The sequence below is a fragment of the Equus przewalskii genome, chromosome 16 (genome assembly GCF_037783145.1).
Source record: "Equus przewalskii isolate Varuska chromosome 16, EquPr2, whole genome shotgun sequence".
In the NCBI taxonomy this organism is placed as follows: domain Eukaryota; kingdom Metazoa; phylum Chordata; class Mammalia; order Perissodactyla; family Equidae; genus Equus; species Equus przewalskii.
In genome coordinates this window covers 40702917-40729657 of record NC_091846.1, presented here as the reverse complement: position 1 = coordinate 40729657, position 26741 = coordinate 40702917, and the positions used below count along the sequence as shown (strand labels likewise).

The 26741-nt window shown below is 38.1% G+C and overlaps 1 protein-coding gene and 1 long non-coding RNA gene across 12 annotated transcripts in view; one reads left to right on the top strand and one right to left on the bottom strand.

Annotated features, from left to right (window-relative positions):
• Positions 1–26741, top strand: part of PCDH9 (protocadherin 9) — an 880956-nt gene that overhangs the window by 837794 nt on the left and 16421 nt on the right. For 2 of the 10 annotated variants that reach the window (XM_070578888.1, XM_070578886.1), the window contains exon 5: positions 15850–16000. The exons of the other annotated variants lie outside the window; for them this stretch is intronic. In XM_070578888.1, the coding sequence (XP_070434989.1) occupies positions 15850–16000 (151 nt within the window). The remainder of the gene's footprint in view (positions 1–15849; positions 16001–26741) is intronic. 10 annotated transcript variants of the gene reach the window in all.
• On the bottom strand, positions 734–22908 carry LOC139076472 (uncharacterized). 2 transcript variants are annotated; one of them, XR_011528116.1, is made up of 4 exons: positions 22697–22908; positions 16723–16973; positions 15573–15601; positions 734–1001 (listed from the first exon to the last, which is right to left on the bottom strand). It is a non-coding gene; the product is annotated as an uncharacterized lncRNA (long non-coding RNA). The 2 variants fall into 2 exon arrangements; XR_011528115.1 differs by lacking the exon at positions 15573–15601.

The following is a 26741-nucleotide window of genomic DNA, read 5'->3' as shown; positions in this document are numbered from 1 at the left end:
AGGCTGCCCTTTGGAAAAAGGCATGGAGCACAGAGCTGGAACAATCCCTGAATTATAGTACAATAAGAAAGACCTCCTAAAGTGTCACATGCGTGTAGTGGAAGATAAGAAAGGCCAGCTTAAGTTCTTGGCATTTTAAAGAAGGCAATCAAGAAAGCCTTTGAATTCCTTCGTTTTCTTTCTCTGCGGTTCATTTGCATTTTTGTGTTAGTTAGACAAAGCATCCCGTTCATGTGTCAGCAGTCCTGTGTCAGTCTTCTGCTCTGGAGACGTGCGTGTGTGTTTTGGTTTAAGCTGCACAGTATTTACAGATGGGACCGTTAAAAAACATTAATAACCACAGCAGCAGGCCTGCCGCATTTAGAGAATTAGTAATGACAATATTTAGTATCTCAAAGAATATAGACATCATAAAAATAAAGCCATCATAGAGCTTAAGGGCAGGACTCCAAAATTCATTTTGCCGCCTGTAATGGATTTTATATTTCTGCAAAAAGTGAAACATATTATACTAGTTAGCTTCAGACTTGAGCAGCACAGTTGGTTTATTTTGTTGTGATAAGATTCTTATTTCTTCCCTGTACTATATTAGCAATACTCACATTTGCATCCCCTTGGTTGTGTGAATAATAGGTGGGTACACTTTTGAACCACTATCTGGTTGAGTTAAAAGATTTTATGTTCTCACCCAGTTTGTAATTCTTTTGGACAAAAGTTAATGAGGATATCGACATTTTGTATCAGATTTTTTACTTAAATTACATGGGCAAATTAATTTTTTACAATTCCCTCTTCAATGAATGTTTGGTAAAAGATTTAAGACATCCTTTTGCATAAAGCACATAGTTAAAGTTTATGGGGGTTCTCCCAGTGGCGTAGTGGTTAAGTTCACACCCTCCAATTCAGCGGCCTGGGGTTCACAGGTTCGGATCCCGGGGCTTCATAGGTTCGGATCCTGGGCCGGACCCAGAACCACTCATCAAGCCAACTGTGGTGGCAATCTGCAGAAAATAGAGGAAGATTGGCACAGATGTTAGCTCAGTAACAATCTTCCTCAAGCAAAAAGAGGAAGATAGGCAACAGCTGTTAGCTCAGGGCCAGTCTTCCTCACATACACAGACAAAATAAGATATAGATTATGTATGAGAGGTAAGCATTATATTAGGCAAAATTATGTTATTGCAAAGTTTATTTTTGGTCCTCCAGTTAGGCTGTCTGGGCTCCCTTACTCTCCTTCCCCGCTTCCAAACCTAGTGTCAAAGGCAGAATGCCCCCTCCCAAAGACGTCCACGCCCTCACCCCTGGAAATTGTGAATATATGAGTTTATATGGCAAAAGGGACTTTGAAGATGTAGTTCCAATTATGGACCTTAAAATGTGGCAATTTCCATGGATTGTCTAGGTGGACCCAATCTAATCACATAAACCCGTAAAAGCAGATAACTTTCTCTGACTGAAGCCAGAAGATGAGCGGTAGAAGGAGAAGTCAGAGAGATTTAAAGTGGGAGAAGGATTCATATGTTGTTGCTGGTTTGAAGATGGAGGGGGCGGTGGGATGAGGGATGCAGTCGACCTTAAGATGCTGAGCGTGGCTTCCAGCTGGCGGCCAGCAAGGAAACAGGGCCCTCCACCCTACGACCACGAGACTGAAGTCGGCTAACTACTTGAGTAAGCTTGGAGGCCAATTTATCCCCAGAACCTCCAGAAAGTGACATGATGCTGATCCCCCGATTCCGGCTTCATGAGACGCTAAGCAGAGTACCCAGCTCAGTCACTCTGTACCCAGTATTCTGACCTACAGAACTGCGAGCTAATAACTGGACTTTGTTAAGTTATTAATTTGGGGTAAGATGTCATGTCAGCAATAGAAAATTAATACACCCGTCCTCTGGTATTCTTTCTGAAGTTTACCTTTCCTGGGAATATCTGCAGTTTAATCATTACTTTTATTTATGGAATAAAAACTTGTTACTAGCTACAGCAATTACAGATACCAGTGAAGTTGTTGTGGGTTGTTTGTTTATTGTTTGCTTGCTTGCTTATTTGGAGAGTGAGAATGAAGAGTGATTCCTGATCAACAAAAAAGTAAGACAGAAGGTAGTAAAGTGTAACACTTGATTAAATGGGCTCTAGAGAGAGATTGAAAGGATTTCAATCCTGACATAATCACTTACTAGCTGTGTGACCTCAGGCAAGTTACTTAACCTCTCTGCGCCTCTCTTTATCTGTAAAAGAAGAATATTTTCACCTATCCTGTTATGTAAAGTAAATAAGTTATTACATGTAACATTTGGCATATAATAAGTGCTTTAAAAATATTAATTATTTTGATGATTATTATACTTGTCCATCATTATAGTTGTAGAAAAACACATTTAACTACTTCAACAGGAACTCTTTATTTAATATGGGAATTGTCATGTTTTGTTAATTTTACAGTATGTTTAAAAATATAATAGTAACAGTTCTGGAGCTTATAATTTTGAAACAAAATTGATATTTCTTTCAAAATTGAAACGTGACCTTAAGTGATCTTGAGTCAGCTTTGATGTGACAACTGTGCCAGAGTATGGATTTTTAAAAATCTGTATGTTCAGATTAATTTTAATTCCAACGAGATGAGGTAACAGTTTTAGTAAAAGTTCTTTCCTTTTTAGGACTAGTGATGTCAAGTTTCTCCCTTTGAATGTATGAAGTCATTAGTAATGAGCCCGCTGTCCCCACCTACCCAACAGGAGAAGGGACGAGAGTCCCATTTTTTAATTTTTTCAGTCTTACTGAGACTTCGGTCTCACTCGGGTGGACACTTGCAACCTGCGCTGCTGCTAGCAAGGCGCGTGTAAACACACACTTCAAGTGTGCATATTTATGTCTCCCCCGAGCGTGTGGGGCCACAGCTCTCCTCCATTCTGCCTCTGCTCTGCCCTGACCGTGCCCTCATTCTGGAGATTTATGACCATCGCTGCCCAAAAGCCCTGTGCCTGTTAGTGCGAGAGTCATTCTAGCAAACCAGCTCGGTGCAAGCGTGCACCTTGTACCCCGGAACACACAGAGATCTAAAACGTTTGTTTTCTCTTTGGGTCAGTTGTGCAACCAAAAATCAACAGTCATTAATTAGATCGGTGCTCAGGCTGCATTGTGCTTAGAAATCACCAGTGGGTTTGTTAAAATGTGGATTTAGATTCAGGAGATCTGTGGTGGGGCTAAGAGTCAAAATTTCTAACTGCCACACTTTGCATAGCAAAATTAGAGCACCATTTAAACTGTAAGTAATTATCTTCTTTTTAAGCAAGTCATTGTTGGCTATGAACGCACGACAATATCTTTGAATATGCACTCTAATTCTTAATCATTTCAAAGTACTTACGTCTCACTAGTAGGATATACCTTTGGTATCTGCTCTGATGTCAGGACAACTAATCAAGATAAAAGCTTCTCTCTTAAACTTAAATAATTTCCCTTGAAATAAAAGTATAAATCCCACAGGGATTTGGCATTTGGACTTTAGTATTAATACATGCAGAAAATCAAGTAATCAAACAATCTCTAGTAATTCAGATTTGGGGAAAGCGTAAATGTCAGTTTACCTCTGAGCACACAGGCGGCCTCGGGCAGGTCCCCTAACCTCTTTGTATAAAGGGGGAAAGAGTCATACCTGCCACTGGAGTTTTTATGTAAGAATTAAGTGAATTATGTATGTAAATAACTTAGGAAAATGCTTAAAGAAATAAACCCTTTCCAAGAAATTCAGTAGGTATATATTTGGCAGATTGTTATTGAAGAACATTTTTAAGAGAAAGTTTAGCTGTTGCTGTAGGGATACTAATCTATGGGCATATCTAAAATGTGGAAGGAACTGTTTGATTTGTTGTTAAAACTCTAGCTCTATGGGACCAGCCAGGTGGCACTGTGATTAAGTTCATGCGCTCCACTTCAGCAGCCTAGGATTCACAGGTTTGGATCCTGAGTGTGGACATACCCACCACTCACCTAAGCCATGCTGTGGCGGCATCCCACACACAAAATGGGGGAAGATTGGCACAGATGTTAGCTCAGTGACAGTCTTCCTCAAGAAAAAAGAAAAAAGAGAGGAAGATTGGCAATAGATGATAGCTCAGGGCCAGTCTTCCTCACCAAAACCAAAAGCATATCATTTCATATCATTTAGATTTATTCTAAGCCCATTGTTCTAGGGCTGGAAAAACAAGCTGCACAGTGGAAAGTGTCACCATGAAAACTATTCCCTCAAGGGGCCAGCCCAGTGGCACAGCAGTTAAGTGCACACGTTCCTCTTCAGCAGCCCAGGGTTCACCAGTTCAAATCCTGGGTGCGGACATGGCACCACCCTGCAAGCCATGCTGTGATAGGCATCCCACATATAAAACAGAGGAAGATGAGTATGGATGTTAGCTCAGGGCTAGTCTTCCTCAGCAAAAAAGAGGAGGGTTGGCAGATGTTAGCTCAGGGCTAGTCTTCCTCAAAAAAAAAAAAAAAAAAATACAAAAACTATTCCATCAAGAAAAAAATACAGGATCTTTCATATCTCCCAATTCCAAATTTCTGCTAGCTGAGAAAATTTGCTGCTATCAAACTAGTTGAGAACGAGAGGAAAAAAGAGCCTGAGGACTTTTAAAACATTAGCAAATTCTTACCAAATGAATTTTGGTTTCATATATAAGGAGTTTAATTGGAAATATTTGAAAATAATATGGCATCATCGTATTATTTATTCAATTGGGTGTCTGGATGTTTGTAATTACGCTGGAGTTCTTAACTGAGGAAAACAATGGATAAGTGTCGGTTTTAAAAAGTTTCTCTCTCCTCGTCTTTTCCCTCAAGTAGAGTTACATAGGAAGCTTATGCCCGTAAGTTACTAAGCCTAAAGAACAATAGATTTTTAAGAGGTGGTGAGGGAGTCAACTTCAAAGCGAATGAAAATTATGTGCCAAGAGGAACAAAAAATGAATAAAGAGCATTTTTGATATGCTGAAAGGGTTGAAGAAAACCAAAGAAGTGAACTAGAAGAAGCCACAGGTTGCTGTAATATCTCCTTTCATAAAAAGTGACTCCAAAGGGTGGATAGGGCTGTCTTTTTCCCATTCTGCTATTTGTCAACTGCAATTGTATGCTTGAAAAGATTAAAATTAAAGCAAAAGTGAACTCTGTTTGCTTCCCACTGTTTACAAATAGAGCAATGCATACACTTAACAGCAAACAAATATAGTCATGATATGGTATATTTGCTTAGCAGTTTTATTCTGAATGTCTCATTGTACTTTAGATATATTATCTCAATAATTTGTAACAAAGTATCTGTGATGTAAGAGGTAAGTAAAAATATCTCTTTTATATATATATAAAATTAAGTAATTACTATTGCAGCTGGAAAGCCAGAGGACTGAGGTCATCTCTAAGACTCAGGATAAGCAAAGAGATGTAGCAAGAGTTCTCTTAGCATCAGCCTTGTGCTTCTTTTGTTCTCATTTCTATATATGATAGAAAATTGAAACGAATACCTTCCTGAGTGTTTCAGCTCACCTGTGATCATACGGGCTGTAACTGCAGCCACGCTAAGAGTGGAAGCTCCGTTTTCTGTCTTCTGCTCTAATATACTTTTAGACTATTGCCTATGTAAAAAGCTCAAGTCTCCTGAAACTAAAAGATGTGCATGTTTGTGGTGAAAGTTTTCATTAATAATTTCAAATCCAACGCTGCCAAAGATCTGCCACTGTTTCAAGTTACGGCTGTTTGGAGCGCTTGTGTTTTTCTGCCAATGTGAAAATTGGTTTTGTGGGATTGTTTATTGCTGCTTCTTTACTGCTTTTTTCCCCCTCCACCAAGAGAATACTGTTTTGCAGAAGCGATGGAAGCCTAAAAAGATAGAACGTTTTCATGTCAGAAAAATTAAAGTCATAAAGGAGATAGATTTCCAGAATTAAATTAGAATTGAACAAGTCAGTTATGTGTACATCCATCAGCCCAGTGGTCAGGATCTCATTTCCACTGAAGCAAACTTAGCTAGAGGGCAGATAGAATTTCTACACAGAGAACACCCCGCATCTTTCACAGCGAATTATGCTGAGAAGAGAAAGCACTCACCTGCCAGGGAGGGGAATGTCTCCTCTTTAAATAAAAAGTAGAGGAAGATGGGCATGGATGCGAGATTTTGATCTTTGATCTTTGAGGAAGATTGGCCCTGAGCTAACATCTGCTGCCAATCCTCCTCTTTTTTGCTGAGGAAAACTGGCCCTTTTAATCTTTAAAAAAGCATTTTCCTATTTACGAATGCTGTTAATTAAGTTTACAAAATATTCTAAATGAGTATGAAAGCAGATATTAAAAAGAGTTTCAGGATACAGTGACTGGCTCTGTCATACCCAAAATGTAATGTTGATTCTTGTGCATCCATGTCTTGCCATATTAAAGTTAGTAAAACCCCTTGTTTTGATTATTTATTAAATAATCAAAAATGTTATCAAAAATGTTAAATACTCGTCATACTAAATAATGTTTACGCTAAAGAATGTTTGTAATATGTCAGGTATTTGCTCACATATATATGAGTCAGTAAGAACTGTTGTAATTTTGTCCTTCAGTTGAGTGACACTGGAAGATAGACATCAGGGAGGCGGAAAAAGAAGGAGAAAGAAAGAAGAGAAACATATTTATTGGACACCTACTATATTCTGTTTTATTTTACTTACGTGTTTTAATAATCTTTGAAACAGTTTTTAGAGGTACATCCTAAACATTATAGAATTGAAAACTGAAGTTCTGGCTACCTATTGAATTTACCCAAAGTCACAGCCTCACGTATAAAATGAGCAGTGTATCAGGAGCAGGGTCCATCTCAATCTAATGGAGAAGAGAAAATCACTCACTGATATCCAACTGTTTTGCCATGTTCTTAATGGTACATTGATTTTCCGAAATCAAGAGCACAGATTTCCCTCCCAAGGTCATTCTGAAGATCTATTTAATTAAATTATTATTAATTATTATTATTTTTTTTGAGGAAGATTGGCCCTGAGCTAACATCTGCTGCCAATCCTCCTCTTTTTTGCTGAGGAAAACTGGCCCTGAGCTCGCATCTGTGCCCATCTTCCTCTGCTTTATATCTGGCATCCCTGCCACAGCATGGCATGCCAAGCGGTGCCATGTCTGCACCTGGGATCCAAACCAGTGAACCCAGGGCTGCGGAAGCAGAACGTGCGCACTTAACCGCTGCGCCACCGGGCTGGCCCCTTATCTTTAATTTTAAATAAATGTTTCTCAAATAAATTGGAGATCCACTGCCCTTTTATTTACTTTGTGCAATTATACATAATGTAATGCCCACTATTCTGTTCTTTTCTAGTCTGATGTTATGGGCCTATAATGTATTGGCCTGTAGTTAAGGGTTTTCTTAACCTTTAGGAAGGTTAAATATTTAAAACGTCCCTAAATGACTTGAGCAGTCCTTGACTTAGATGCAGAAATTAAAGTCATTAACAGACGTGAATGGTCAATTAGTCTGTATTTTTGTTTGCTTCCTTTTTCCACAAGTACCTCCAGGTGCTTACATCCAATGGGGACATTTAAACATACTAAATTGCAATTCAGTAGCATAGGTTTCAGGATGAACCAAAGTTTTAAGAGGGATGTGACCATTTTAAAAGCCAGATACGTGAGCCTTATATCGCATTCACCAAGGGCCTTCCGGGATGGTAAACCCTTAACTTTAGGCCAAATGATACTGGGCCTTTTAGTGTAATCACCTAGCTTCTCCAAGACTAGGCACCTTTTCTTGTGTTTGTATTTCTCTCCAGAGACCAAATCAAATATCAGGAAATAATTTTCAGAGCACTCATATTTCTAAATATATGTAAATTGAGTTGAAAGTCATAATTATTTTGAGCCTAGTTTTGACCTCATGTCATTTTCCGTATTTTTTTTTAAAGTGCTTTTAAATTTGATTTTGGAAAGAGACCACATATTACTTTATTGTTGTTACTGGCTGATGATGATTTTGTATACTTAGTCATTGAATCCTCTATTCAGTATTTAATGTTCACTTACATTCAAATAATCTTCAAGCTTTGTTTTAGGGAAAAGAATATTCCCTAAGAAAAAGCTCTATAAGAAGAGAATTGTCTGATTATTACCCAGTATCTTCTATAGTTGCAAAGGAGAATTTTTTTATTTATTATTTCTCTTCACTTTGTTTTTCAAAAATTTTTTGTTAGTTTGCGTGTAATATAATTTATTTAATCGAAGCTGCCTATATTTAGTTGCTAAGCGATATGGAGGATTTGTAATTAAGAAGAAACTGATTCTTATGAGACATGAGACAATATTCTGAGCTGATGTTAACAAAACAGTTTAAAAATAGAATCTATATTGACTTACTCCTCTAGGTTTAAAAAAAATGATATTGAAGCACCACAAATTACCACATCCTTTTCACCATTTACAACTTAGAAAATATACATATTTTCAATTTAACTTCACCCTGCTTGTGTCCAAATAACAAAGCTCATTTATTTTTCTCTTAAAGCTACAGGAATATTAAACTATTTTTCTCCATTTAGTTCCCTTCAAAGGTTATTTAGCATATTTTGTGGGATTTTTTTGATGAGGAATATTTGCCCCGAGCTAACAGCTGTTGCCAATCTTCCTCTTTTTTTACTTGAGGAAGATTAGCCCTGAGCTAACATCTGTGCCAGTCTTCCTCTAGTTTGTATGTGGGTCACCACCACAGCATGGCTTGACTAGTAGTGTAGTGGGATCTGAACCCATGAACCCAGGCCACTGAAGTGGAGTGTGCCAGATTTAACCACTATGCCAAGGGGCCAACCCCTATTTAGCACTTTTAAAATCATCTATAAGCTATTTTATATTAATATATCATATATTATTAATTTATATTAAAGTATTTTTATTCAATGATCTTTATTATTAGAATAATTGAGATAACTTTGATTTTTCCAGAGTGTGTTATTTTTTTTTTTATTGGTACACAAGCTAATGTCTGTTGCAATCTTCCTTTTTTCCCTTCTTCTTCTTCTTCTCCCCAAAGCCCCCCAGTACATAGTTGGATATTCTAGCTGTGAGTGCCTCTGGTTGTGCTATGTGGGAGGCCGCCTCAGCATGGCCTGATGAGCGGTGCCATGTCCGGACGAGGATCCGAACTGGCAAAACCCTGGGCCACCGAAATGGAGCACACAAATTTAACCAGTTGGCCGCGGGGCTGGCCCCTCCAGAGTGTTTTATCATCCTTTTAACTCAGTCTGATGAGCTCTGAAGTGAATAACATAGGCCATATAGGTCTACATCGTGGTTTTTGCATTTTCACACCAAATCTCCCTGCACTGCTGGGCGTCCAAATAAGTGTTCATGGTTGGTATAGGTCTCTGGATTTTGTAATCAGGCGAACTTCTTGCAACTTAAAGACTTTGGATGGGGTGCTGAGAAAAATAGGAGAAATTATTTCATGTATATACTTTTTAAATGGCACTTTCAACTTGATATAGTCATAAGGTCTCAAGCAGTACTCACTCCCGTGAGTAGAGAGTGGATTTCTACAGACCCCACAGCTGAGCCCTTTCATATATGCCTGGGTTTGGAAGGGTTCTCTTTCCATCATGTGCCCATTACCACACATGATTCTTTCGCTTTAGAAAGGGCTACAGCCCAGAGGATGTTGGGGGATACGGTTGGGCGATCTATTCTTATAGGATTTTCCAGTGTGTGCTTTACCAAGGCCAGGTCGTTGCTGCATCACTCTTATGCAGCAAACCTTACTTGATGGTGACAATATAAGCATCCAGAAGCCATGCTTTCAAGTTCAGTAGAAGTCCCTTGTACTTTTTACTAATGTTTTCCTGGCTTACAAAGAGGAGAGTCAAGTTCCTCTTGTTTATTGTTAAAGATCGTTAAAAACTGCCAAGAAGAAGGTTGTAAGTTCAAACCACACTTCACAGCAGGGAATATTTCATCCTGCTTACCACTGTGGCCTAAAGTATGTTTTGTAATCAGACAACCCTGGGTTTCATCCTGGCTTGGCCATTTATTAGCTGGGCTATTTTGTGCAAATTAATGTCTCTGGCTTTCTGTTTCTTCTTTGCTGAAATAAGAATAAAAAGGCCCACCTCACAAGGTTATTAATATTTTTAAAAGATATTGCATATCAGATACTTGGCATGGTGCCTGGTACATAAGTACTCAAAAAATGCGAACTTTTTTTCATTTAATTTGTTTTATGTTGGTGTTGCTTATTATTGTTGTCACTGTTATTACCTAACAAGCTAACCAGCTAGGAAATACATAAATATGAAATGGATCAATCACATGCAAAGGGGTAGAGCAGGCTCTGAGTTAAGAGGAGATAAGTAAGAGATGAGAAAATGCTCGTGTCAAATGAGGAGGAAGGAATTAAGATCCAGAAACTTAGTACTTTGAAGTCAACAGAAGTGAGGTGTCCACCTATTGCTTTCTTCTGTATGTCATGCTGGGCTCACCTGTGATGGTGGCCTGAAGAGGATAGTTAGGATTTCCAGAGTGTGTATTTTTGACTTAGATGATATGATGTGGTGGAAAAACCAAGGGTTTGAAGTCTCTTGAGGTGAATTTCAGTCCTAACTCTGCCACATTATTTTATGTCTTGAGGTCAGTGTAGGCTGCCTGGGTTTGAATCCCAGCTCCAATCCTTGAGTCTGCTACAGGACCCACGCTCAGGAAATGATTTTCCCTCTGCCTTTTCTCCACTTGAAGATTTGGACAGACTCTTTCCCTCATTTATCATCTATGAGATAGGTATAAAAATACCTACATTTTAGGTTTTGTGTGTATGTGTGAAACTCAATAATTTGAAATCAGTGAATATAAAAGTGCTGTAAAACATCAAATTGTTATTTGGAGAAGTTTCTAGAATTATAGGGAAATTCTTAGAGGTTACAATTATAGGTTCAGGTATAAAGGATCATACTAGTATCCGTTCCGTATAAAATATGAATCAAAAGAGAAATTGTTGTTATAAGAATAGGAGTTTTTGCCCTGATCACAATCATTCCACTGCGTGAACATCAAAAGTAAGTAATGAAGAAAAATTAGTTGTATAGTATAATCTGACAAGGAAACATTTTTTTTTTGTAAATAAAGAAGACGTACTTACTATAAGGGTTTGTATTAGTCAGGATTCCCCAGAGAAATAAAACAATAGGATGTATATACAGAGAGAGAAAGAGAGAGAGAGAGATGGAGATAGAGACATAGAGAGAGACAGAGAAACAGAGAGAATCAGAGACAGAGACAGAGACAGAGACAGACTTATTTTAAGGAATCGGCTCACGTGATTGTGAAGACAGGTAAGCCCCAAATCTTCCAGGTAGGATGGCAAGGTGGAGACCCAGGGAAGTATTGATGTTACAGTCTGAGGCAGAATTCCATCTTCCTTGGGGGACACCTATCTTTTTTCTTTTAAGGCCTTCAACTGATTGGATGAGGCCCATCCGCATTATGGAGATAATCTGCTTTACTCAAAGTTTACTGATTTAAATGTTAATCTTGTCTTAGGAATATTTTCACGATGACATCCAGACTGGTGTTTGTGCAAATATTTGGGTGCCATGACCCAGTCAAACTGATACATAAAATTAACCATCATAGGATTGTATCCATTATTTTTCAGAATTGAACTTAAATCATTTGTTATTAACTAATCATTCTATTACTAATAAATACCCCAACCATCAGAGACAAACATGCAACAACCCCTCAAAATCTATTTCTTTTTTTTTTTTCCTGCTTTATCTCCCCAAATTCCCCCGGTACATAGTTGTATATCTTAGTTGGAGGTCCTTCTAGTTGTGGCATGTGGGACACTGCCTCAACGTGGCCCGACAAGAAGTGCCATGTCCTTACCCAGGATCTGAACCAGAGAAACCCTGGACCGCTGCAGCGGAGTGTGTGAACTTAACCACTCGGCCACGGGACCGGCCCCCAAAATCTGTTTCTGAAAGAAACATCTTTTATTTAAGCTTTCTCTTCCCGTTCTAAAACTTGAAATTTTTTTATAACAAAAAAGAAAGAAAGAAAATGAGAAGTAAAGATCTTTGTTCTTAGGTCATTCCTTTTTAAAATTTCCATCCAATGTAATTTTTCTCCTTCACAGAAGTATGTGGTCCTTGGGGACCCCACTGTTTACTTCAATACAGAGGAGAAACAGCATTGCAAAGGGACAAGCTGCTTGTGGCTGTGTTGTGAAAAACATGGCACCCCTGCTGGTGTGGCCTTCGTGGGGGGTGTCTAGTCCCTCATTCTTACCTCAGTGCTATGTTGGTGTACAAAGGGCATTGCAGCTTTCTGATGTCTCCTGCAGTTACTGTCTGGGACCGGGTTAAAAATAAAATCTCCATCTTATCCTTTGACAAATATTCTGAGACTATTACACCATTCCGGTTCCTGAAAATCTACACACACTATATGCTTATTTCTCTTACCTAAGATAGAGTTCCTGATTCTTGTCTTTTTTAGTTTACCTTATATTTGGTGTTTTGAATGGAAACATGCTCGTAAGAAAGTCTTCCTTGCGATGGGGATCCTATATGTTTTCAATTCTATCATAATTAAGAGGCTTTGCCGTTGTAAATGCCACCTTTAGGTTAAATATAAACTAGGCATCTGTCAGCATCAATGTAAGAGGGCAAATAATGCCATAAATGCTGGGAGAGTAAAACTCGAACTGCATTGCAATGAGCTTGTCATCTCAATGAGCAGTGACAAACACATCCCTGTTTAGATCTGTGAAAGAGCAGAGTTAATAAGTACATATATTTTCACGTATAGTGATATATATATAAACCTTTCCTTAGAGTTGTGTGGAACAATGTGTGGTTTTCCAATGCACACTGCTCTGTCCCCCCTCCTCCTTCCCAAAGAATGGGTCCCAGGAGCCACCTCTCGAGGGAAGCTTTCCCTGACCACCCCTCCCTAGAGAAGCCAGACCTCCGTGCTCCTATGGCACACGAGGATAGCACCACCGTGACATGTGCCACCCTACCTGTTGGCTTGTATTCCGCAGGTCTTTCTTTCCCTATTACCCAGCACTGGGGTCTGCATAATCAGTATTTGTTGAGCGAATGAATTAACATAAAGTAATGAATCCATAAACAACTGGTGAGTTCTGTTGATTCAAGAATTATGATACAACTCTGTAGATTCTACTAATAAATGGGCTTGGCAGCAGTCTCTTTTGATAAAATGCAGATAGTCGTGGACAGACCACTGTCAGTGGCTTGTTTAGTGTTGATTAAGGGCCCTTTCTAACATGGTGCCCTCTGCCTCACATACAGCTTTGCTCTTTTTGTTTGTGGTCCCCTCTGTCTCCCCCGAATCGTCACAGCAGTCATCTCTTCGGAGTGGAGAGTTCCTTAGCACCCCCAAATGCCTCAGCAATTTGGAAGGCACTTCTCACCCAGGTGAGCCGAGGAGGCATGGAGAGTTCTTTGAATCCTCTTCTTAGTGGGACCACTGAGGGAAGCCTTCTCTTTGCTTTTTAGAAAACACCCGCTGGCAACTTTGATTCTCTCTATTCTCTCACTCACTGCATACTCTTCCGTTGCTTGACAGCATTGATCACCATCTATAATTATTTTAAGTGTTTGGTTATCTCACTGCAGTGCCGAAGAAGCAAGGCAGAATCCTCCCTTCCTCATCTCCCTCTCCCGGAGCTTGCTTGCCAAGGAACGGCTGCTCCAAGTTCCCGGATAGAGAAAGTCAGGCTTGTTTATTCATTTAGTGCCACTAAACTACAGTCCTCATGGGGGTACGCTGTCTTGTTCCTAGCTGGGTCTCCTGTCCCCAGCAGAGTGTCTGGAACAGCTAGGGGATCACTAAAGGTTTGCTGAATAGTAAATCTTCTGCCAACTCATTTGGGTTGGTCACCAGTTTAAATAAAGTTTTCAGTAAGTTGCAAAATATTTTATAGCAGTTTATGCTACTTTTTAAATTTTATCAAATCCTCAGAGAATTTTGGATCACTTATATGATTGTTCCTTAGTGCACATAGCCATGCCTAATGATAAATTCCAGCAAATGTTAAACCAAATAAAGAGATTTATTATAACCATCTACCATTTCCTCTGGCACTTGTGCAGTTTGGGGCCAGAGAGCTTCCATAATAGTATTTCAATATGTGTTGGCCAAACTTTGTCCCTTCCATGAATGGGTTTGCCAAGGCTGGGTTTTTTCCAGTGACAATCACTACTTTAATTTGAAACGTCTCCTGAGTTGTGTGGAAATCATGAGGCCTTGCTTACCCTATGTCTTCCATGCATAATAAATACTTGTTTTATATTACTATGTTCCAGGAAACACAAACACACACACTCAAATTTTCTCTTCTGAGCAGAGTTCAAAGGTTGAGTCTGGTTTTCTGCGACAGATACAACCAATTCCTGATTTGTATCCTTCCAACTACACTTTTCTCTGAAAATGGAGAACCGCATTTGTGAGACGTTATCTCAGACATAAATAAAATATCCCACAACACCCAATTATTCCCAACACGTGACCTAGCCTTCAGATGTGAGCCTAATTTTTCCCAAATAGTATCCTCTTTCCTTAAAATATAGTAGTCAATTCAAGAACTATCTTATGCTAAGTCTGGATGTGATGAATATAGGCGGTTTGTACTTGAATATGTAACATACTGAAGGCATTTGTTTTATACAGAATTGTATGATTATGTGCAGGATTCTTTTTTTTCTCAAGTGACAAATAAGGCTTGAACACCTTTGAGATCTATATTCTACCTCTACTATACCAGAAGAATCCTAAAGAATTTTTTCTGGAAGTTATTTTGTCCTGGATCTTTTCTTTTGAGGTACGGTTTTGTTTTTATCCCATTTCTCTCCTCTTGCCTTAGCAGGGAGTAGGGCGGATAAACAAACCAGCACTGGCAACAAATCTGTCCAGTGGGCCATAGGCAAAGCCCAGTAGGTGTTGGCAGAAAGGATGAGTGTCTGAAACATGGTGAATATGCAGCACAGCCAAGTGCTTCTGGTGCTGAATTTTGCCGCAGGACATGCTGAGGCAGACACTTGTATAGACAACTGCTTCTAAATATGTCACTGTATCAGCAGGAAACAGAAGATCTCCCCACTTCTACTTTTCAATTCCGAAAATGGGTCCCCATGAGCAATTACGTGGTGAATTAGCAAGCATCCTGAATAAGCAGCCAGTGCCAAGCTATTGGACAAGAGGATTTTAAAGAGCAAAGAAAAACAGGAAAAGACTATCAAAATAAGCGCTAAACAGACTTCCACATGATTCATGCCATGTGCAAGTGGCGTGCAAGGGGAAGAAGTGACGGTGTGTAATGTTTCTCAGGCAGTCCTGCTATCGAGCACTTACAAAGTGTTTTTAATCCTCTAATTGGGTTAAGTTCATTTAATTAGCACTGAAAAGATGCAGTTTAAGTGTTGAATGAAATGTTTATATTCAGAACAGCTACCAGATGTTTTTCATTGTAGATGTGGAGTTACGCATTTTTTTCTTCTAGAAAATCAGTATTTTCATATAATAAGAAATACCTGTTTTGCTTCAGTAGCTGGTGGCTAACCTGAGAAAAGAAAATTCATGTTTATGGTGCTGTCACTACCATTTCAGAAAGATCTTTGTTTTTATATTCTCCATTCGGCCCATCTGTGTACACAGATTCACACATCCTCCGCAAATGCACATGTGCACACACAGGCACACACTCTTCTGTTAAGAGCTGAGCCACAGCAAGGCTTCCTTTGGCTGACAAGGGTTGAAGAGGGATCCCTGAACGTTTTATTAAAAGCCCATTCCATGTATTCGCCGCAGGGAAAGACGTTAGAGAGCATCATGAATCATGGTGTCCTTCATCAACTGGAGACATTGTCCTTAGCGTGCTACGCTCTCTCAAGGAAAAAGGAGCTGGAAGAACACTGAGCATAGATTCCTCTGGGCAACAGTGCTGGGAGATGGGGCGACGGTGAGCAGAAGTGTGGTAATAAATTGAAATTATATACTTGAGTTGAATGAGTCTTCACATTCCGTCATTGAGCAACTCCCAGAATCAGTAGATAGTAACTTTTTTTTCAATCTCTATAATGTAGCTTTTCTACATTGCGGTACAAATCAGAATAATTGTTAAGCACTCAGAATCTAGCAATCACGCTGCCACATAAGCAACCACGGCTGTGGGCTTTGACTCAAAGTTACAGTTATAAAAGTACTGAAATTACCCAGATTTAGTTTGTAGAAAATCTTTCTTGGTTAAATGGTATTTGCTTTATGATGTGACTAATTATTCCCTGTCTCTCCCATTATTACTTTACTGATTCCTAAATTCCTATAGTTAACATAGAGAAAAAATATAGAATTATCTGGAAAAAAGAACTATTTTTAAACTTACTTTCTTGAAAACAAGAAAAGGAAAATAATAATAGGAAGCATTGCTACAGAATGACATCTTTGAATGACTAACTGAAAGCTGACAAATTACAATATTAACTAATCTTTTAAGATGAGGTTGAAGAATTCCTTCTGTAAGTTATGTTCCTGTTTGAAAAAAGAACATTCAACTTTTAGGGCCAGTCTCCAAGAAAATATTCTTTGATATTTCTCCAAAGCTCAATTCAATATCTTTGTCTAAGGAAAAAAAAAAATCACATCTTGACTGTAGAAATCATATTGAAAGACTAAAGTGCTTACCTGGGCTGCTGCTGTCAGTCATACTCGTCCCACTCAGTGACTGTCCTCAATCCAGGCAGAAAACCCATTCTCAGTTAACACGGATCAATTGGAAAAAATATAAACCACTCCACTGCCCTTAAGACATACAGACGTCAACTCTCACACAGGTTATTTGAGTGCTCAATAGGAATGGAGAGCAGCCCAGGAGGGTTCCTGATACACGAAGAGGTTTGATCGTAATACCACATTGTACATTTTCTGTATTTTATCTGAAAAATAAAATAAAATAATTGAAAATGGTATATTCATGTCCTACCTTAACTATTGCATCATTTTCTATAAATGACAATATCTTACTTCTAAGGCACTTCTTACTTTTATACTATTTTTCTTCTGATGCTGTGAAAGTGCTCGTTAGTTTAAGTGGCGTGAGCCCGCTGAGTCACAAACAGACCTGGGCCAATATTACTTATTCCTGAAAAATATCCTTAGTTTGGTTTCTGGAATTACAAAACCAGAGGATAAAAGTAATAAATGATAGTACTTTGTTAAAGCATTTTGTTCAGTGGCGCAAAAAATATTTTGGAGGAATGAAATATTTCTGGCTTTGATGAGAGTAAACCTTAAGAAGATTAAAAACTCACTGATGAATTTCATGCAACTAATTATAAAGTATCTTGCATTCATTTTTGATACCTAATGGGCTCTTTGAAGGGTCACTGATATTTCTTATTTATGTTTTCAACATTGATCTTTAATAGGTAACTAAAGGCTTGTTAATTAGATGTCAGATGCTGCCACATCAGTTCCAAGGATTGTGGAAAAATACAGGTAGTTTTAGAGAGATTAAAATTGCAAACAAGGATAAATAAAATTCAGTTCATTCTAGGTTTCATGGCTGAGGAAGATAGAGTACAAGAATTTCGATGCATTGACTATATAGCTTTCACTTTATTTTTATGGTGATTACTCCCAATTGTCACCTAATACATTTATCCAATTGATTTTGAACCTCACAATAACCTCATAATGAATCAGCTATTATATTCCACAATTGTAGAGATGAGTTTAGGGTACAGAGAAGTTAGATAAGGCCCCCAATGTCCGCTCCCTACAATGATACAGGTATTCGAACCTTGGTGCTCAGGAGCAGGTCCAAAGCTTTTTCGCCCACATTATGCTGCCTCTTATGAGATTATGTTTTACGTATTTACATGGTTCATTTTTCTGGTTACTTCTGGGTTAATATTTTTAAAGGAGTGATTAATATGGTACATTTAGGAAAAAGGGAGACTTGCAAAGGAAATATTTCAGGACAAAATAAGTTCTTTTGCTTTTCAAAGTTCTGTACCACATGGTCTCGCATTCTCCTATTCATAGAGGTGAGCTCCCCCAAATTAAAGTAAATGAAAGCAAATTTAAAGATAGTAGTAGTCTCTTACTGTCCTTTCCATCAACTGGAAAACAACGCTGTTGCTTTCTGGTATAGGAGAGGGGATTCAAGTTAGCCAAAGCACCAAAAAAATCCCTGATATCAGAAGTTTAACTCCTATTGATCTGGATACAGAGTTATTGTTGGGGTTTTCCCTTAGCATCCAAAGCAAACGTACATACATTTCATTCTTAGAACGGTGACTTCGTGTGACTATTTCAGAGTTTGGTGTGGTGACCCTTAAAGCTACTTCTAAGGCTTTATATACAGAAGAGTGTTCTAATCTTTTGAAAGATAATTATATAAAGAGAGATAATTGTGATTGCCTTGGAGAGAAAAAAGTAAAAGAAAGAAAGACTCTTTATGGAGACATGAAGCCTAATCTAAATGTACTGTAGTTGCCCGAGTGAGAAATGGCGGATCTTAAACTAAGGCAGTGCGCTTAGGTTGAGTAGCGGAGGAGAGGCATTTGTTTTATTCTTTTAATAGCTTAGTTTTACTTAAACTCAATATGTTTATTTTTATATGTGAAGTTTAAAAATTGAGTAAAATTTCGTGATTCCTTTGTCATTAATTTCACCCACAGGAGTATAATTATCATGAATTAAAATTCATTGTGCATCTATGGAATTGCCCTGGTATCTATGCGTTTTTATGAAATTATGTAGAGGACTTAGCTCAAAGGATTTCTAATTGGGAAAATGAAAGACTGGGAAACGTACAGCCAAGAGAACATCCATGGGGTTACATACATGCAAGTGGGAAGAGATCGATAATTATTTAAGTTTTATCCATCCTTGCCCTGGTTTAAACCATGTGAAGATGTGATCAAGGGAATAGAGAAGGCATGTAATTTTGTTGTCATGGCATTTGGAGCAGACTAGCCAAAAACGTGAGAAGCAGGAAGCTGGAGAAAATAAGACTATTAGAGTTTGCTGAATGTGAAACAACCAGAAACTGGACAGAGGTTTGATAGAGTAATGAGAAGAATAATGTGCCTGAGACATATTACGAGGAAAAAACAAGCCGCAGTTCCTGTCAGATTTCTGAATAAGAGGGGGAACGATCTGCCAATTTTGCTTCATCACCATTGTAATGAACCTCTGCTTCAAGGCTATTTCATTCTAATTCAGTCCAACTCCATGGACACAGGATCACATAGTTTATCTAATTCTGTGACTTTTTTTCTCAGTATCTTTCGAAAATACTTGTATTCATTAATAGCAACCAAAGTATTAGCTTTAACAATAGTGAATGAAATGATTGACCTCTCACAGGTGTATTCTTGGATTAAACATACATAGCAGGAACAGTGACTCTATAGAAAATTCATACAGTCTGTAAATGCAGGTGCACAGAGATCATTCTTAAATACCATTTCTCTAAGTAAATTCTAGAATGAGAAAAAGGAAGACATCCTTGTATTTCTCTGAATGCTGGCTCATTCAATAAAAGAAAACCAGAAATTTAACCTTGTCAGCTCTAATTGTGGAATAGACTGACATAGTTTAACTCAACACAAATGTTATCCCTGCCCTTAAAATTTTCTTGGCCTCTGGAAACTTTTTTTCCATCTCATTGGCTAAACACAACTCATCACAAATCCTGAAATGTCATACATGCATTTAAACCTTAACCCATGGAAGCAGGAAGCAATCTGCCACAAATCTGAAGATATGCACTTATCCTTCTGGTCTTTATAATAATGACTAGCTTTCTGAATAATGATTCTCCCTTAGCAAAGAACGCAAAAGCCAACCCTGGAATGGAATGACAAACATTTCTCATAGAGAACTGAAAGTAGCTAGGGACCACATTGTAAAACTGTGCGTGAAGTTTGTACTATAGAGACCGTGCCTGTTTTGTTGTCCAGAATTTGAGGGATGTGGTAGATTTCTGGTGATAGGTTTTGTTTCTGTCATGTCAATAAATGATATTTCTCTGAGCTATATTAAAGGCCCAATATTGGTAACTTAAAGTAGAGAAACTGACGTCTGGTTTACCAGAATGGGGGTGAGAGATCACGGATGCTCTAAGTTTGTGTGTGTTCAGATTTCCTTATTTTCAGCAGGAGGTTTTCAAGGTTTGGATGACCGACCCAGAAGTATTAGTCACAGATAGAACTTTACAGGGATAAACCTGTCACTTCCAGTCACTTGGTGAATTGATATTAATCTAAGGCGTCTGAATAATTTCAGTTTACAGACAGCATATTTCTCTGCTTATAAAGTTACTTTCTTCTATTTGCTTAGGAAACTTAACTTTCTGTAAATTATTTTTGCCTTGTGATCAGTTTTTCTGTGCCATCCTTACACTATTAGTCTACCTTTTCAAATTTTTTTTTCTTCTGTAGAGTGACCAATGACTGTACCTCCACTTTAGACTATTCTAATTGGAAGATATAGTTTTATTTTATTCTGCTTATGCTTGTTTTAATTACCGTTATTTACCTAAATTTAATGTCCTCTGTTAACAATAGAGAAGCAGCAGCATGCAGCACTGTTTTGGGAATTAGCAGCTCTAAATCCTGACCTAGCTCTAAGGAGCTGTGTCACCGTTGGCAAGTCACTTTACCTCCTTGAGCCCATCTTACCTAATGAAAATGATGGGGCTAAGGGAAATGCTTTCTAATGCCCCTCTCAGGCAATTCTAAAACGTCTAGTCTTATCTATAATATTCACCAGAATATCTACTTTTTTCCTCTTGTGAAGAGGAGAACATGGCAGGATAGCAGATTGAGAGAATGCATTTCATAGCACCAGTGGTATTCTCTCAGATGCAAAAATGAAAACCCAGCCTCACAGATTTCGTGTGGTCTTTCATGGCTGGCTGTTCTATTGTACAGTAGGCTGCTCAAGTCTCTCCTTTCTTCTTCCTTTATAGTCCTTCCTTAGGAAAAATAAAAATAAAGGAGAGAGGAGCTATGGCAGAAATGTAGTCAGAAAGTAAGCACTATTTTATAGAGCAAAGTCCCAGCATATGTATGTATGTGCATTTCAGTGACACAACTTCAGCTATGCTTGCTGGACCAAGAGAGTGAAACAGACAGGAGAGAGACAGTTAAAGTAGTCAAGATGATTCTGCCGGTCATTCCTCCCACGAGAGTAAACAGATGCCTCTGAGTAAACTGCTGTGGGTGACATGAATGCCTGTCCCCCCAGCCCCTTCACACTTTTTATAATTTGAACAACTTGACATGCTGAGTGTGCTTCAAGGGTGGTTCTGACCTTACCTGTATTTTACCTTAAGCACTCACTTTGAAACTGACTTTAGATGTGATGCCACTATAGGTTTCAAAAATATAAGTTCTAAACCAAATCAAAACCAATAAAAAGAAGACTTAACAATCAGTTTATCATAAAAGAATCTCCACAATGCTCATAAAATCTATGGTTTAGAAGCAATAATTCAAATTATGAGAGAAGCCAAAGAAACAAAACTCTTTAATTCCTTAAAATGAAACCAAGCAACACTGTTTCTTCAGTGACACAATGATTTTTTATTTAATTATGTGTGTTATTATTATTATTAATGTTTTAGAACCTCGCTCTCCCTACACACACACATGCACACACACACGCTTCAGTTGTCTGCTATTGCCTCTAAAGGACTCACTGTTCTGAAATTGTTTCTTAATAATTTAATTCACCAAGAGCAAGTGTAAGTAGCTGGTTAAAGTGTACCAAGAGGTTTCCTCTGAAAAAGTTTTTATAATAGTTCCTTTCCTAAAGTTAATTTTTGAGGTAAGGTCAAATGTTCTGGAAAGGTATTGGTAGGGGGAGGTGAAGATCCTCATTTAAAAAGATTGTTAGAGATCCATTTCCTTATTCTGCTGCATAAGCCAGTCATAAAACCCCACAGCGGACCTTAGGGCACAAAGACCAAGGATTTTAGGTGTCTTGACGAGTCATTCTATATATCATAATTAACATCTGCACTGCTATTCTTGTCAAGAAAGGAAAACACTGAATATGTTAACGCTTGGAAATGCAGTAATTCTTTTCCTCTTGATCTTAATAGTTCTGTTAAAACTATATTTTTCCTTTTAAAATGGAAACTCATAATGTTTCCTAATTCACAGTGGAAGAATTTTCCTCTTAAGTAAGATTGGAAGAAATAAAGAAAAAGAGCCAGAGAGCTTTACCAACCCGTTGTTTTTGTAATCCATTTGGACATGAAATATATAGGGATTTTTTTTATACATCTAGTTTTGTTAGCAAAGCTTAGAGTGAACATATGTGCATATGCAAATGAAATTAAAATGTCCACTAAATACTAGCTATGAAATCTTTGGATCTACTACAGAAAACTTCCATATTATTGATTTCTAGAGTATATAATTTCCAGCCTTCATAGAGCACACTTTCCTATCTGAAAATACAAGTTCTTGAATTAATAAAGACTGTAGGCATGCAGTCACTAACAAGCGTGCTGTAAAATAAACAGAGGAAGTAGGGCCTCTGCCTTGTTCTCCAATGATATGAAGGCAGCCAATGGCTCGAACAAAGCTGTGTCAGTCCAAGCTGGTAAATCATGAACAGGAATAGATTGCCAGCTTACCTCAAATCCAGCCTGTTTTCTAGTCCCTGAAGCTCACTAAGTGCTGCCACTCAAGTTGAACTTATGTCAGCTTTTTGATTCATGTCTTCAAACACTTAGGGAGTGTCTGTATGTGAGAAACTGAGTTGTGGCCATTTTCACAATCAATACTGATCATCCCAGCCAGAGTAGTCATAGGTTAATTTACATCTGTCACTGAGACAACCAGAGAGAATGGAATGGCTTGGCTTCTCTCCATTCATTTGGTACATTGTGTTAGGTACTTGAATACTATGACCCAGGAATGTATTCTCATGGAAACAAACAAACAAACAAACAAACAAAACCAGTGTGTCCTTCTGGAAAAAAGCAAAAATAATGTGACAGCGATTTAACATCAATTCCAACTAATGGTGATAATTACACAATCCATGCTCCCCAAAATACAGTCTGTAGGCCTGTTCATGTAATTTGGGTCATCAGCCTCACTTATAATTTAAGAACAGTTAGTGAGGCAGTAGCATCACAGGCATAGACTATTTCCAGTCCACTGGCACTGTAGCTGGGTACAAAAGACACTGTGGCATTGAGCTAGTGAAAAAACAAAAAAAGGATAACAAGGAAGCAAACATCTACTCCATTGTGAGCTACAGTGAAGAAACTTCAAACAACCGAGAAGGAGAAAACACTAAGTAGTAATTTCAAGACTTACAGGAGTTCAGAAAACCACATGTAGAGATTGCTTATCTTGTCATGTAGCAATTAGAGATAATGAATTTTTTGAAAAAAATGAATGCTATATATGTTTATAAATAACTTGTTTGTCTGTAATGACCATTTTAATTAACAAATAAAGAAATGAAAGCTACTTTGAATTTCATGCACTGACCTGACCATCTTAGGGATTCAAATGGCTCTTGGATAGTCAGTCAGACAATCAGCACACTTTCAAACAGCATTAGCTCCTAAAATAGTAGTGATGACCACTAATCAAAAATAACTTATATAAATATAAAAATGTCAGTGTCATGTTGACTTTCATCCATGCTCGTTCACCTAGATACCAACTTCAAAAATCTGTTCTTTATATCAGGAAAATATATTTTGCAGTTGTTATTTCCAGTTTACTTTTTGAAATTAATTAGAATATTAACCCCTCACCGCCTACAAGCAAGTAGATTTTTAAAAAATCCTTGATTCTTTGTATCATCACAAGCAGAAAAATCTAATGGCAAATGAATACCCTCCATTTGAGGAAAATCTGTGGTATGTCTCCTGGTTCACGACTTTGGCTTTCTTCAACTTTATGCCATAGAAATTGAAGAGCAGTTTGTAATGGGTGGTATATATTTACAGTTCAGGCATGATCGTGTAGCAGTGCCAGGTCTATGTGTTAAGTTAGTTCTGCATAAGGTGTTTGTAGAATATTCAACTGAGAGGAAAATACATTTTAGTGTTTATAAGAGTAATCACCAAGAATCAATGCTTTCGATTTAGTGAAAAACACTCTGAAAGGGAAAGAAATTTGGTTCAGTGGCATTGCATAAAGGAAGAATGCTCAAGCTATATGTGATCTTAAATCATCTATGTAATCCAAAACACCATTGCATCTTCTCTCATCTATGCCATCTTTTAGTAAAATGAGGCTTGGAGACTATAATTAAGAGCCACATACTATAGTTATGTTAACTAAAATAATGCCACTGTCAACTTGGTAACTCTAATATAGCGAGGTTATGGATAGATAGATGGATACATGTAGATATATATTCCCCAAGTAATAACCTCAAGTAATTTATTTGTTATAAGATGGTTGTGAAATATGCTGTTTGTCAGAATTCCATTTACATTCCCTTCTGACAGGGAGAACATTTTGAGGTATTTCAGCTAGATAAAAAATAGTCTTAGTGATGGATTTTGAACCAAAGCCATACCAATTGTTCTAGATGACAACTTAACTTTATAAATCTTGCCAAAGATTCAGAGATCTCGAAACCTTTGACTGCCATCTAGATTAAAAAGGCAAGGTTCACTCTGCAGTTCACTTCTATTAGAGAGAAACAAACTGACATCCTAAGCAGTATTGATAATATTTGGCAAGGCCCAGCTGTCTTGTGCTTTTATTGATGTGGTAGACTGAGGCACAGAGGCCAACTCAAGAACTCACAGCAGGAATAAAGTGTTTTAACACTACTTTACTGCATAAAGTTAAAAAGACACACGGGCCAGCCCAGTGGCGCAGCGGTTAAGTTTGCACGTTCTGCTGCGGGGGCCCAGGGTTCATCGGTTTGGAACCTGGGTGCGGACATGGCACTGTTTGACACACCATGCTGTGGTAGGTATGCCACATATAAAGTAGAGGAAGGTGGGCATGGATGTTAGCTCAGGGCCAGTCTTCCTCAGCAAAAAGAGGAGGATTGGCAGCAGATGTTAGCTCAGGGCTAATCTTCCTCAAAAAAAGAAAAAAGACTCAGAAACTTGAATTCATAAGTTTACTAATAATTTTAATTTCCAATGAAGATATACTAGGTTGGTTATTTTATGAAGATCTGTGTATACAGTGTGGTATTTGGTGAGTATAATAAGTACAGCATTTCAAGAATTTTTACTAAAATATTAAAAAAGACAATGGAATACTTCACTCATTCTCACTAGCACTATTTTCATCAAATCACAAGGCTGCTTTGAAGTTTTTTTTCCTGCTTTTTCTCCCCAAATCCCCCCGGTACATAGTTGTATATTTTAGCTGTGGGTCCTTCTAGTTGTGGCATGTGGGCTGCTGCCTCAACGTGGCCTGATCAGCGGTGCCATGTCCACGCCAAGGATCCCAAGCAGCGAAACCCTGGGCCACTGAAGCAGAGCGTGCGAACTTAACCACTCAGCCACAAGGCCGGCCTCCTGAATTTTTTAATAATATTTGTTCTGCGTTATTATTTTACTAATTGGTTTACATATTACCTATAGTTAATCGGAAGTATTGTTTCCAAACTGATCACACTTGTCTGGATTAGTGGTAGATGACCATACTGGATTTTGAGGTTGTGTTTAGACCACTTAGGCCTTTAAAGCTTGGATTCAATTGGAAGGTTATCTCAAAAGACATTTATTGGTTTTATATCTGGTGATTTCCAAAATAAACAAAAAAAAGCAGAAAACTTTCCTATATGTGTTCTTGTCATTTATGTTACAAGTGCTCTTGCCTGTGGATTCTCTGGTTTCCTGCATAAATTCTTTTGAATCTTCCATAGTTCTCTCTAGATTCCTGGCACATCGCACACTCCCCTTGCCCCTTCAGGCCTGGGAATGGTAATATTTTCCTAGTTTTTCAAGTCCTTGCCTCCCTTACCACTCCATATTCATTCAGTTTCCTCAGCCCACACTCCACAAAGAGTCCCTTCATTAAACTCTTTTCAATTAATCCTTTTGAGTGTCATCTCTTACATGCCAGGAATTGAAAGATGCCCAAGCTATGCCAGCTCATGGGGTGGCATACTTTCCCATTGTGATTTGATGGATGTCTCAAAGCCTTCTCTATCTCAAAATTACATTCATCAGCCATCATGCCTCAAGCATTCGTGTATTTGGACTGAAACAGCTCTATAAGGCTCTTATTGAAGTGTAGATATTCTTCTAAAGGATAACCATTAGCATTTTGGTCAATAACATTGTAAGATTAATGAGCTTATCCGTGTAGCCAACCACCAATTATGCCCAAGAGACGGGTCATTTTGATGAGACAGATTGGAGATAATAAAAACATATTTAATTGCAAAGGGACAGCAGATCTAGATAGGAAGCAATGGTGATTAGCCATAACTCCTGCAAAGAAGTTGTTGAAATAACCCAGAGGAAGAAGAAAGACAACCCCTCAGAAGACAAGGTCAAATTTTGCTTACCAAGAATTTTTCTCCTAGATGTGGAGTTAATAGCGTCCCTCTCCCCTATTTTGTTCTCATATATTCACCAAGATATTTTATTCTAAGAGTAATACTAGTTTTCCTAAAATTTTGCATGTAAATGTCAGCTTAATCTTGAGAAATTTTTAAATATTTTCATTAAATGTTAA